The 14,848-nt window shown below is 40.1% G+C and overlaps 1 protein-coding gene and 1 pseudogene across 2 annotated transcripts in view; both read left to right on the forward strand.

Moving 5' to 3' along the window:
- Positions 1-14,848, forward strand: part of LOC137298207 (transcription factor CP2-like) — a 40,381-nt gene that overhangs the window by 9,214 nt on the left and 16,319 nt on the right. For both annotated transcript variants that reach the window (XM_067830375.1, XM_067830376.1), the window contains exons 2-8: positions 6,606-6,824; positions 9,680-9,730; positions 10,223-10,299; positions 10,697-10,764; positions 10,994-11,099; positions 11,279-11,529; positions 11,882-11,950. In XM_067830375.1, the coding sequence (XP_067686476.1) occupies positions 6,606-6,824; positions 9,680-9,730; positions 10,223-10,299; positions 10,697-10,764; positions 10,994-11,099; positions 11,279-11,529; positions 11,882-11,950 (841 nt within the window). The remainder of the gene's footprint in view (positions 1-6,605; positions 6,825-9,679; positions 9,731-10,222; positions 10,300-10,696; positions 10,765-10,993; positions 11,100-11,278; positions 11,530-11,881; positions 11,951-14,848) is intronic.
- Positions 487-3,324, forward strand: LOC137297774 (uncharacterized; annotated as a pseudogene).

The following is a 14,848-nucleotide window of genomic DNA, read 5'->3' on the forward strand; positions in this document are numbered from 1 at the left end:
TTGTGACATCCAGGGAGTAGGCATGTGAGTAGTGATCTCCAAGGATACTGTGTGATTGTCTGAAGTGTCCTCAAGATATTTACTGCAATTATGGAAATGAATGTTGGCAAAATTACTTTAATAATGAAAATTTCAAGATGACTTTTGTGTTCTTAATTGTCCCCTAAAAAGTCATGTAAGATTTGTTCTTGTCCAACTTTCTGTGCAGTATTGAGACATTTTATGGCAGCTTCAATAACATTTGTTTCCTCTGGTGTAACCAGGGATGTTCAGGAACAACAAATAGGTCATTTTTGAGTATTGGGGATATATTTGACAAGTCAGAACAACCATCGTGAAACCTGTACTTAAGATAAGTGCACACAAATCCGTGTGTGATGGTACATCACATTTACAGTCATTCATATCTGTAGTCATTTAAACCACCATGCAACAACGTTTCTGTCACCAGTACCGGATCCGTTAGCCTAGGCAACAGACGCTGTCATGGGAAGGACTAAACGCATTCGCTTTTCCCCCTCCAGTGCTGCTACCAAAAGTCATCGAGAAAATAAAACAGACCAAGAGGCTACAACTGACTTTGGTCGCGCCTTATTGGCCAACGAGACATTGGTTTCCAACACTCTCAGAAGAGTTAAGACAACCAGTACTACAACTACCAGATTGGAAAAATCTTCTCCTTCACCCACACACGAAACAGGTGCACGGAAACCCATCTGCATTCTGACTTCAGGTGTGGAGTGTATTAAAAACTGTTCAAAACACAGAGGATACTCGGCAAGAGCAACTAAAGCAGTTACTTTAGCCAGGGATACTCTACAACAGGGATAGGTCACTTGCTTGCTTTCTTTACCATTTGTACTAATTAACGTGTGCCTCGTCATGCTCCAACGCACACAGTGACTTGGCTCATTCCCATTGCAACTTCAGTTGTGTTTAACCAGGGAGACTATATTCAGTATACGTTGTAGATTATCCCTGGTTTAACAGAACTTCAGCCAGTTTATTGTATCAGTCAGAATTTTACAATGAATGAATTATATTGAGAATTTAAGAGCAAGAATTATGTGAATGAAAGAACAAAATAAAGAAAAAAATAAAATAGATATGTACGTATGTGAATGAATGAAAGAATAAATGATACACCGCGGCCTTCCCTCCCAAAACATTTTAAAGAACGCAAAAGTATCACGAGAACACGTGTTAACATCAGCTGTCTTTTTAAAAAATCTACTTTGAAACATATTTGTTTTCTTTAATAATTAATTCAGATATCTTATTGCATGTGGGGAATGGAATGGACATTAACAAAATGTTAACTGACACTGTCACACTGCCCTCAAAATTAAAGTGTAAAGCTCTCACAACGCGTTCTAAAACACCTTTCCAGTTTTGTCAAATAATAAGATCAACAAGATAGAAAGAAGTTATGGAACTATAACCCTCAGACATCCATGGGGAGTCAGATCAGATCGGCAATATGTCATATTTTTCTCACACCTCAAATACACCCTACCATTTTGCTTTAGATTATGAAACTATCACTATTACTTGCCAACACATTTAACTGATAGTATGTTCCCCTCATAAGAATTAAAGGTGTGTGTGAAAGATGTTTTTGAAGTAATTACTAGAAACACTCAAACAATGGTGTATAGTATTTCAGTGGCGGATCAGAGCAGATCGGCGATATGTCACATTTTTCACACACCTCAAATACACCCTAACGTTCTTTTTTTACATTATGAAACTATCACTATTACTTGCAAACACGTTTCACCTGATAGTATATTCCCCTCATATGAATTAAAAGTGTATGTGAAAGATGTTTTTGAGGAAGTAAGTAGGAATACCAAAACAACGGCGTATAGCATTTCAGTGGCGAAATGTCATATTTTTCACACGCCTCAATTACACCCTAACAATTTTTAAGTAATAAAACTGACACTATTACTTGCAAATACCTTTCAACTAAAGATATGTTCTCCTTCTAAAAATTAAATGAATGTGTGAAAAAAGTTTTTATCGGCACAAATTAGCCTATCTTCGAGGTGAATCGAGTGAAGCCAGTGAGCTGTAACATAGCGACTTGAAACTTTACAACAAATCTACTGTCCTAATACGGACACTAATGCCAATTATTTCACTTAACCAGAAGTGACAAAATAGTTAACCTATCTTCTACATGTTGGATTTCAGTTGTTACAACACTCAGCGAACTTACTCAGCTATTGAAAATAAACGGGGCTCAGTCTTAAATACTATGCTGCCACCATATTGGCTACACTGGTTACTTAACCACCCGAGACATTACGTTCAGCAGCTTTTCGAGGAGTTTCTTCTCCCCCTCTATATAGGCTCCCTGCTTTAGCCTTGCGGAAATCTACTTGCACCCTTTGTGATGACAAATGGAAGCGGTTTGAGACATGCGCCAAGAAGAAAGGTTTCACAGCAATGAAGGCTACATATCCGCAGATAGCAGAATATCTATGTCACCTAGAAAGGTTCTACATTATCTACATATTTAGCAGCTCTCAGCTCAGTCGTCACCATGGAAACAGGAACCAAGTTGACTAAAGTATCTGAGTTACTTGCCTTACTACGCTCTTTCAAGTTGGAAGATCAACAGGGTAGATTTAGAACTCCAGCATGGGATCTAAACATCGTACTTCAACATCTCACAAGTGATGCGTATGAACCGGTTGATTGGACCTCAATCAAACTGCTAACTCAGAAGACGCTGTTTTTAGTTGCCTTGGCTACAGCTGCACAAATGTCAGACACAAATGTTCATGCTCTAGACTTTAACTGCACAAGTTTTGATGCAAATAATCAACAGACAGTCCATCTTTGTTTACGATGGGATTTTATAGGAAAAAATCAATTGCAAGGTCCACCGGATAGACAATTTCACATACCGGCATTATCTTCAATTTTAGGACCACAGGATACTCAAGATTCATCGTTATGTCTAGTGAGAGCCTTGAAGATATACATTGCAGTCTAGAACTAGAAGGCAACAGTTTAAGCGTCTGTTTATCCATTGAGACACCTACAGAAGTATCCCGCAACACTATCGCAGTGTGGATCAGAGCTGTTAAATTGAGGGCCTATAAAGCAGCAGGATTGGATCCTCCGCGAGCTTCCAACCCACACGAAGTTAGAGCTTTGGCCTCTACACGAGTGCTACGTGGGAATTGCTCGCTAACAACTATAATGGAGGGCTGCTTTTGGAAGTCAAACACAGTGTTTGCCAACCATTACCTACGCGAGATAGCCATGGAGCCATGCACGCATCGTAAACAGACAAGCACGAGTGATTAGGACCCTATACTTGTAATGTAGATACTTGTACATGAAGAAGGGTCGCAACTAGTCTTGATTTCAATTAGTTGCATCAGAAACTAGCAGGACGCTAATTACTTTCGATGTCACACATTCCAGTCAACAAAATCTTCGACTGAAGACAAACTACAATGAATATTAGAAGGGCAGGACCATATTATCCACAATGCAAGTTCCTGTTTTGGAGGGAAAATTATTGGGCTTATTTTTGACAGCCAGCAGAATCCAGAGTGGCCTGACCCACCACCGTTTCCGACGGATTCTGTGAGCAATTAGCATGAGTCAGGATAAGGAAAAATGTGTAATTTTCTGAATAGAATTGATATTTTATACTTATCCTGACTCAGGACAAAAGCCCTCCCAACCGCCCTGCATAGGCACACTGAATTCCTATATTCGTGTGTCGGGTGATATACAAGGAGATAGTAACAAGCATGGTTGGTCACATTGCTTGGGCGTGGGTAAAGGGAGGTTACACATGGGTGAGTGTATTTTACGTCCGCTTCTTTCTAGAAGGGAACTTCAAGGGATTTCAGGTGTTCCACTACCTTCGCTAGGGAAGAAGAGATAAGCAATTAGCATAAGTCAGGATAAGTATAAGATATCAATTTTATTTGGAAAATTACATATCGCTCGCCTGAGAACATTGTCAGTAGCTACACAGAAATGTCGCATTCATTGCAGTACTCCATAGAACTTGGTTCTCCTTCATTGATGTATCTAAATGACTTGTAAGTCACCTACAGTCAAACATAACATATTAATATCCTCTGAATATCTTTAGCTGTTTATTAAGCAGCCTTGAACCTGTTGAACAAGTTGTACAGGTTGTAATGGCAGGCTTGCTGATGTTATGATTAGTTGATTGTAGCGTAAGGTTCGATTATGTTGTTCTGTGCAACATGAATGTAAGGAGGGAGCACAATGTGGGATGTCACACAGCTGATCCGGTTAGTCACGTACTTGCTGGAATCATGTTCAGAAATTGAGATTTCAGTTAAGAATATGTTTGCTTCTAATTAAAATGTATTTTCTGATTGTTTCAGATTGTATTCTTTCCAGCATCTCTAAAATGTGGGCAATGGCCTGCCTGCCCTCAAGCTAAGAAAATGTTTTAGGATGTTTCAAATTTCTGCACTGTACTAGTTAGCAACCAGGATTAGACGTTGCTTCTGTAACTTCGTGCTATCTATGTAATGTCAACAAGTTGGAGGAAGGAAACCAAATCAGGATCTACTCAAAACATATATTAAATAGATAGCATCATTTATAAATGAGTAAATAATAAACAATGAATAAGTAAACACTTTAACACTTACTGAAGTTTTCCTAGTCTGTAAGTCTGAGTATTCACATTGAAAATTTTAAAACAGCTATAATGCACTAGCAAAACATAAACTATTTTTATCATTATAATCAATCTGACAGTGACTTACATGTATGTATCATTACATTATGTTTTCAAATGCCACGCCTTTTCATGTGACAATGTTTACTCTTGGTATAGTATGGCAGGTTGCATCACACAGACATCGTAGATACTCGAAGGATGGCTTGTGTTAATGATACCTACAACACTAGAGCAGTGGTAATGTTGCTTCCAGTGTGTCAGCTTAGTGAGGGAAGGTAGAACTTACTCAGTAAATGTATCTCAACAAACACATTTTTTGTTTTGAGCTTTGCAATCAATAAATGTGTGAACAAAACCTGCCCATACTTGTGCAGTATGTCAGATGACATGTAAGTGCACAAATGGCGCATGGACTAGTTCAACAAATTACTATTAACACTTCACATTTTTTGTGTATTTAAAACTCTCAAGTCCTCAAACCCTGAGATTATAACAGAAATATTTCTCAGCACAACTTGAGACACCAAACAAGATGAAAACAACAATAGTTATCACAGAAAATTATAATTACCATATATTACCTTTGACAAGCCGATCTCATAGATAACCTCATGCCCTGACCCGAGTCAGGGGATCGGGTGCTAGCTGCTGCCGGCTCTGACCACAGTAGTATTTTATATGGTATTAACCTGCTAAGCTGGGACTGTTCCTACTTTTGTAATGAGCTTCACTGATTTCTTGTTTGTTGTCCCCAGATACTGTTCATTACATCCACCAGTGGCTTGTTTGACCCACACTTTATTGTACAGAATACTGTGATGTTGAGAGGGTATCGACAACCAGGAAATAGAATAGAAACAGTTATGTGGGATGAGGAGTGACTTAATTGTAATGCTTTTGACAGTCTTAGAATCTTCTCTCAGGTTGTTTGTGTGACCAGAAAGCAGTAGTGTAATCCAAGGTTGATCAAATCTAAGTGGTCATTAATGGATGAGCAGGTTCCTTGTTTGTCATGAGTGTGTCCTAGTTAACCTGAGCCTTGTCAAGTGTTGAGCTACCTTGAGTCAGATATCACTGTAATGGAGCGTCTCTTGTGGGGGGTAGCCCCAAACGCTGTGAAGCACCACCTCCACTGGTAAGAATGAGACTGATGTCATCAAGTGATCACTGACGTTTGACATTCACACAATGTTCAGTTCCTGAATATTCAACATAGCCCCTGAAGTTACTGGTTCTGTGATGGTACAGTTTTGAAAACCTTGCTACTGTAGGTCCCAACACAAGGCTCCTATATATATTTGTTGTGATATTATTTCAGTTCCTATTAGCAAAGCTCATTTGACTAAACGGTACTCCTGTTTACATGAACTGCACTGGACACAGGGGCTATTGTGAATAAGTTCCAGATCTGACTGTTTTAGGACACCTATATAGGTCTGTTTGTTCTAGGACACCCCAGGTAGGTCTCTCTGTTCTAGGACACCTGATATAGGTCTGTCTGCCTGTCTATCTGTTGCAGGACACCTCATGTAGGTCTGTGTGTTCCAGGACACCCCATGTATGTCTGTTTGTCTGTTCCAGGACACCCCATGTATGTCTGTCTCTTCCAGGACACCCCATTTAGGTCTGTTTCCATGACACCCCATGTAGGTCTGTGGGCCTGTTCCATGTCGGTCTGTGGGCCTGTTCCATGTCGCCCCATGTAGGTTTGTGTGTTTCTTCCAGGTTACTGCATGTATTTATGTTCAAGGACACTTTTTGTAGGTTTCTGCCTGTCTGTTCCAGGACACCCTTTGTAGGTCTGTCTGTGAAAGGACACCCTATGTATGTGTGTCTGTTCCAGGATACCCCATTTAGATCTGTCTGTTTCAGGACACTTTTTGAAGTTTTTTCTGTCTGTCTGTTTTAGGACACCCCATGCGCTGTCCTTCACCTGGAATGACGAGACAGGGGCGGGGGCAGGGAAGAGAACCAAGACCTCCCACATCAGCTCCCACTCCACCCCTAGCACCACCACCACGACCACCAGCCTCAGCACATGGGACATCGATGGGGGACTTGCTGCAGACTTTGATGGATCCCTGTCGGGTTTGGGAACAGAGCTAGGGACTTCTAGCTACAACATGAGGTAAGAAATCTGACCTTTAACCTTCACTGCTTACATCATACTGTAGTCCGTGATCAACAGTGTTACCATCTATTGGTTATACAGGCTGGAAGCATCTTTTCAGTTGAGCCCCATGTCATTATATGGAAATTGGAATGTTAGAAGCTCAGCTTGCCTAACCAAGCAGAGACTTCAGTTCCAGACTACTTGGTTAAAGATCACATATACTCTAGTAGGGTACAAATACAAAATCACGTGCTGACATGGCTATAAATGAAACCCCGCCATTAAAACTACTCATCGACTTTTAATTAACTTAAATCAACCTTTTTGTCAACAGTGCACAATTCTCAGCTGCAAACGAAATTTCAACCAATCAGAGCAGCACGTCTCTGTGACATAATTGTAAGGTATAGAAATGAGGGTCTGTGCAGTATTCATCTACATTTCAGGGGTTAAACTTTTTCGTTTACAGGTTTGTTCAAACCTGAAATCGCGAAAGCTGTTGTGAAAAATGAAAGCTATATGTTCTCACAATCTACTATCACTTCGTTTTTGTCTCCTGCTTTGCCTACTTTTCGAGTTACAACCCTTGTTTTCATAGACGATTCTGTCAAAATCACTTGGTGTCGCTAGGTTGTAATCTGTGTTAGGTGGTATAAACCTACATGTTATTTGTCATCATTAGGTATAATTAGTGGTAATGCCACTTCGATTACCCGACAAAGGCCCCCATTTGGCATTTCTTGTGTCTGGATCGATCAAAGGATTAACCGATAACAAGCTGATTGATTAATTAGTTTTATGCGGATTTAAATAGGGGATTTGTCAGAAGGTGGCGTTTATGTATGTACATTTACTAATCTATACTGAATACACTCTGTCGTGTCTGTGTCTATGTAAAAACAACACCCTTCTTTCAAAGGAGTGACCGCCAATACATTGATTGATTGCTCATTTTTAGCTAACTAAATAACCGTTTTAAAAGAATGACACACATTATACAATTAGTTGCCAGGTGTGCTATCTTGGGTGACCAATGTAACTATACAGCAATGTGAAAAACCTGAAACAATACATCACGTTTTCGTATATTAGACTATTAAAAGACACATCACTTGTGAAATCTGCAGATGAGTAATATATCACTCGTTTTTGTGGATATTGATGGATACATTCCTCAAAGAAGGTAATAGCCTGACATTGCTCCTATAACTTTAATTCTAATATTTGCATTTTTGTTTTTATTAAGTTGTCATAGCTTTCAACCGAATCATTGTTTTTGTTGTGAAGTGTAATGATGCAGAAATCATACACTAGGACGTGCGTGCGAATTATGGTTCATTTAGGCAAACTATAAATGTCTACAAATTACATTCCTGTTATACATTCGCAGATCGCTTCATTTTATTAAGTTTCAAAATGCATACAAGTATGATTATAAAGTAATTAGGATTATGAGACCAAGTATAAAGACGTATATTGACAAGTGTCTACATACTGGTGAGTGAACGTTACAAACCAAGTAAATTTGCAAGTGAGGAAATTTATCGCACAGTATTTTCACTTCAACACTGACCTCACTTATGTTATGTTACAGGTTGTGTCATGCAAACTCCTTTTGGTAATGATTCAAATACATATTTAACTACTAGTAGAAAGTAGTTTTGATTTTCTAACTTGATGAAAACAAACCATAATCTCATTAATTCAAATGGATTTGACTTCACGATTGTCAAAAATGGCGACGCCCTGTCTTAGGATGAATGCTATTTAAGTTTCTTTTCACCGACATTCCAATTTTACATGACATTGCTTATAACATAACAATTTCACTCTTGGAAGCGGTCAATATAAGGGGTCAATATAATATTACTTATAATATTGTCACTTCGACCACATCCTCGTTTCCAAGGAAGAAAGCATCATATTCATGATTACACGATGCCATTTAGAAAGGTGTCAAATGCAACATATGTCATATTTGGGATTTCACTTTCTCAGTAAAGTACAAATTCTAATATTTTTTTGGTTGAGTCCCATCTGGGATTCGAACCCACACCCTCAGAGTCAGGCATCCAATGGCCAGCACACAAAGTCATCCGCCTAGCCCGCTCAGCCACCGCGACTTCGTTATATTCATGCAAAATCCTTTTGGTCAGCAGTGTGTAGTAAGCAGTCTTGATTTTATAAACTTGATGAAACTTGAACATCTGATTTAGTATATACCACAGGCTTCCACACACCAACAGCCAATTTAAGCACAAACTACGGAGTCAAGTGGAAATCTGTGCATAGTGACACCATCACCCGACCCCAAGGAACAATTGACGGCAACACAACAATTCATCATGTCTTTGACGAGCTTCCTACACATTTTCTATACAACTAACTGAAAATCGTTCCTTCTATGACATCACTGCAGGGCTCTGGCAACAGAGTAACGTAACCAGTCTGCGGTTTCGTTAGCGGGCGAGAGAGAAGCGAGAGAATGCTCTTGGCATTAATTAACCACAATTTTTTTTAAAAAAAAGAATGGTGTTTATGACTAACCAGAATTCTTTCATATGCAGTGATAAAAAGAGTACCAAAAAATTGAGTTTAGTGGTCCTTTAAGTCACAGTTAGGAACTGCACACTGTTTCTTCACATGCAAACCCATTTTGATTATTCCAAACATCAGGAAAAAAATCAAAAAAGATGTTTATCTGCTGACTGACAATCACCTGGAATCGGTCAAACCTTCGCATAGATCTTGGTGTAACTTAAAGCAGTTTCTAAAATGATGTTCTGAGTCACACATTCCATTGATGTTTGCTCAGTAGCAGTTAATCAAACACAGCAGGCTGATATACTTCAGACCATGTTCTATTCCAGTGAAGCTCTGCTGGCTCTTCCAGTGTTCAAACAAGAAAATCTTGAAAGCGGGTAAGTTTATGATTTAGAAATTTCTAAAACATTTTTGTAGCATAAGTTTCTTAAAAAACAGCAACTTTCAATAGTCTTGTTACTGGATCTCATAATAGTATAGTGTATGACTCACAGATGTATTTGGGCGGCCCAATTAACGAGAGACTTCTCACCTGTGAGAGGACATAAACTGTATGTCATTTATATTCACATAGCTGAGAGCATTGGAGAAAGTGTTTCTACTGTCTGTACCGACATGACATTAAGGCGATTGCATTTGATATGAGGTTACATGTTGGGCAGAAAACAAAAGTTTAAGTTATAAGTGAAAGAAAGTGGTTGTTTCTGTACATTTATGAGACTTAAGAAATAGCAACAGTCAAAGATCAGCTGTTTATACTTTCCAACATGTTGCTCCATTGGATAGAGTCCTTTCTGGGTGGGGAGTCATAAATTTGTGTAAAACATGTCAGTTCTGATGTAAGGTTACATGTATATTCATGTTGGCAGGTTTCAGTATATTCTTGGTGCTGCAACTTCACCAGCTGTTAAGATGAATGAAGAGACTCTGACATACCTGAATCAGGGTAAGTTGTGTGGACTTTCTGTCTTCACCGTCAAGCAAGTGAAGATACATCCCTCTCATAGCAATAAACAAGTTGTTCATTCATATGTTGTTCCAGCTTCTACATACGTCTCAAAGAAGCTGATCCAAGTAGATTCATCATGTCTGGCTTGTGATTGGGAGCTTGACAGGGTCAGTTACTTGTTGCGTTGCATGTCATCCATTCTCAGCATCATTGGATATTTCTCGTATCAACCACTCCTGTCTCAAACTTTACTGCTGACCGGGAAATAAGGAGAATGCTACTCAATGGTGTGAAACATTAGCTGAATATTATTATGTCATCATCGTTGTTTCATATATATGGAAATATTTTCAATATCATCAGCAGCAGACACTGTACTGTGTGTTTGTTTCAGGCCAATCATATGAGATCAAGCTGAAGAAACTAGGAGATCTGTCTGAATATCAAGGGAAATTCCTCAGAGTAAGAAACTCACATTTTTCCATAAAATGCAGGATTATGACCCATGTCATAGATTTCAAGTCTATGTATTCTAGAAACTGGAGAAAGTGTTTATTAAGGGAACTAGCATCTATATGTGAATATCTCATTGAAAGAAAAGAGAAAAGTCAACTCATTTCTTTATCTGACTTCAGAAATTCATTGAACTTGATTGATTCAAATAAAACACATGTTTAACTTGTTTTTACAGAGCCAGGTTAAAGTGCTGTTCCATGAGCGCCGGTTACAGTACATGGAGAGAGAACAGATCGAAGCCTGGAAACGAAACAGACCAGGGGAGAGAATTCTAGATATTGGTAGGTTGTCTGTCCTTCAGTAGAGTGCACTGTCACCTGAAACCTATAGTAGATAAGTATGTCTGGTGTTATCTGCTGGAATGGAACCAGGTGGAACATTGCTATGAGTAGTGTAAAACCATGCTCATTCCCCCATTAAATTTTGTCTTACTTGTCCAACTCTTTTCATTTCATTTCAGACGTTCCTCTCTCATATGCGTTAATCGATATGAATCTAGATGCTGTTCGGTTGAATCAGACAGAGTTTATTTGGGACCCTACAAAGGAGACAGGGGTGTACATCAGGGTCCACTGTATCAGCACGGAGTTCACTGCCAAGAAACATGGTGGAGAAAAGGGCGTGCCCTTCAGAATCCAAGTCGAAACCTACTCCAATGGACCCGATTCTAAATTATTACATTGTGCTTCCTGTCAAGTTAAAGTTTTTAAGGTGAGGCATTGACACTATTGACTACATTGGTAGAAGAAAATAAATCTCCAGCACTTAGCTGGTTTGTGATGCCTTGGTGGAATTGGTTGCTTTGTTACATTCTCATTATGAACCACTGGTCAGGATGTGATTCCTCACAGGCCACTGTGATCACTCAGTTACTCTGATCTGTATGGATGTCAGGAATAAACATCACATTAAATCAGTTCCAGCAGGATGTATTGGTGGTCCAGCTGTCTGAAGACTCACAACATCGTAATGCAGAATTGTCTTTCTTGTAGCAACCAGAGTCCGTTGTTATTTCATGCTGGTTAATGGCACCATCTGTACTCCACTGTCATTGTATTTTCAGCCCAAAGGCGCAGACAGAAAACACAAGACAGATCGGGAGAAGATGGAGAAGAGGTCAGAGGCAGAAAAAGTAAAAATTTTGAATCATTTCCTGAAATCTGTGTCCAACACCTTCCTTATTGGACCTTTTTATCCCTCGTAATGTGGGGGGATGTTGTTGTTGCCTTATCCATCTGTAATCATTTTGTTTATCATGAATGGAAAAAACATTCAATATTTTTAGACTAAAATTAGACATAAACTGAAGCTATGGTTGTGCCTTTTGCTATTTACAGATTTTTTTGCAGTTATATTTTTCTCGGTTTCCATGGAAACATTTGGGACTTAGTCTAGTGGGAGGGGTGGACCTTTATTTCTGGGGCATAACTAAAAAAACGCTCAATATTTTTCCGCAAAGCGTGATAGAACCGAAGGTGGTGCCTTGTTTATTGAGACTTATTCTCAAAGGGAAGAGTGTGTTTCGTTTACTGAGTACAACTCAAAAACTTCTTAATATCTCTCGACAGAAGTGTCTTTTGCTATTTGCAGATTTTTGGCATTAATATTTTTCCCAGTTTCCATGGAAACATTTCAGACTTAGTCTCAAAAGTGTGGGATTGGCTCCATTTCCTGAGCACAACTCGAAAAGTGTTCAGTATCTTTCAGCAAAACTTGGCAGATGTGTGAAGCAGAGTGCATGGTGGTGCCCCCTGCTATTTACAGATTTTTGTCAGTTTATATTCCTGGTTTCCATGGAAATGATTCGGACTTTGTCTCAAAAGAGAGGATGGTCTTTGTTTCCAGAGCATAACTTAAAAACCATTAAAGTTTGATGTCTTTCAACAGGTCTTTGCAGATATATGAGGCAGATCTTAACATGGTACCTTTTGCTGTTTACATGTATTTACATTTACTAGATTTTTCACAATTTCTGTGGAGACGATTCAAATAGAGTTTAAAAAGACATCAAGTACCTGTCAGATGATTTGTCCTTTCAATTATTTGGGAGCTGGGGGGGATGTGCCACCTTCTGATGACTCTTGTTCTTTATTTCCTTGGAAACGATTCAAACTTAATCTAAGAAAGCATTAAGTAACTGTCAGATGATTTGTTCTTTCGAATAGGTGGGATATATCATCTCCTGATGAGGGAGAAGGGAGCATGTTGCAGGATCTGTCCGAACAGTCCATGAGTGAATAAGAAGAGCCAGGGTTAACCGTTGTCTGGCCCATGCTCACAATCATGTCATTATCCTGTTTGAGTTATGCTTCATTAGATACCTATAGCCACAGATATATTTTTTACTTACCTTACCATAGGTCTATAGCATATTACCTCAAGCTTCGCTTAATAGGAGATCTGACGGAGATGAATTGCATTCAAACTTGAATGGCTACCTCGCAATCATGACTGTCAGGATAAGGAAGTACCTGGATCTCCCCACTGTGCATGCGTGCAGATTCCTCGAAAACTTCACTTTTACTTCAAGCGTCGTCTGAGACAGACGGGTTTGGATTGCTAATAATTTTCTCAATCGATTAAAGTTGCAGCTTTTTTCGATTCTTGCTTGTTATTTTCAAGAGTTTTGTATTTGGTATGTATATTTTTCAATCGTGTCGATTTTAACATGTAATTTTAGTTTTTATACACGTGCAGGCTACCTTGCATGACATATGTCATCATGTCTCTATTTTACGTTCATTTACCTCTGTGAGTTTCTCGGATGGTTATTTGTCTCTTAAGGGCACTTATTCTAACTCTTTGGTGCCCACCACGGTCAGGCTTGTTCATTTTATTGCTTTGTTTAGGCTAAGGTGATAGTGATTTCACTTTTCTGTTGCAAACATGTGTAGCACGATGTGTGGCGTAGTCCATTTTATGTTAAGGGGGGTTTGTTTCCACCCTGTCTTATCAGTGCGTTATTTCGATTTGTTACAGCTGTTGTGTATGACACAACATTTTTGTCAGATTTGCAAGGGTCGTAAATCCGGCAATCCTCACTCCGTTTGTCCAGATTGTGCTGCGGTTCCCTGTTCCCTACATCAGAGGTGCTCAGTTTGAGTGGACCTCTCAGTACAAGATTTCAAGACCTATTTAGCTGTCGTCAAAAGGAGAAAGTCTCAACAGCTAAGGAGGATGTCCAGATCTCCAGCGTCGTCAGCGGGCTCTAGGTTGTCTCTCCCTGGCTCGCCTGAGAATCAACCGTCAGCGATTCCTTTGTCTCTATTGGAAATGCCTGCTCTTCTGGGGACATGTCAGAGGCCAGAGCCGTTGCAGGCGCCGATGTCCGGTGCAGCGCCAACTTCGACGACTATACAGCTTTCGACGCCGACGCCGACGCCTTCCACCCAGGCAGGAGGTTGGGTGGATGTGACGAGGTCGGACGCCCTTACTCATCCAGAAGTGCAGAGGATTCTCAGGGTGTTACTGGTACCTACCCCTGGGTTGACACCAGGCGAATGGAACACGGCGCCGATAATTGGATCAGCTCAGCTTGGCACAGACTTAGTAGCTTCGGCGCAGGGCAAGGACAGCGGTTGTGCGCCGGCGCCAGTGCGTAGCGCACCCCAAGTCAGACCTACAGTGAGCAGACCGTCGTCTGGATCGGAAGTGTTTGCTTTTGGTAACGCCAACAATGTGCCTTGGGATAGGAGATGCTCGGAGGGTACTGGCGGTAGGAGGTCGCAATCTAGGAGCCCTTGTAGTAGTTTGTCGAGTGCCTGCAGAAACCGACGCTCAACGTCTAGATCGCCGGAGCACAGCTGTAGATCTGGTTATCGTAGACACAGAGATAGACGGTCTAGGTCTAGATCAGGATCGCCGCGTCCTAGACAGTCATCCTACAGGAGACGGACGCCGGAGCGTAAGTCTACTGTGTCTTGGACAGCAGATGAGGAACAGTGTTTTTCCCCTGGCTACGATCCAACACAGCTTGAGGATGACGAGGGATCCTACCTGCCCTTATCTGCCATATTCAATTGGATCCTTC

Source organism: Haliotis asinina, chromosome 10, assembly GCF_037392515.1.
Source record: "Haliotis asinina isolate JCU_RB_2024 chromosome 10, JCU_Hal_asi_v2, whole genome shotgun sequence".
Lineage (NCBI taxonomy): Eukaryota > Metazoa > Mollusca > Gastropoda > Lepetellida > Haliotidae > Haliotis > Haliotis asinina.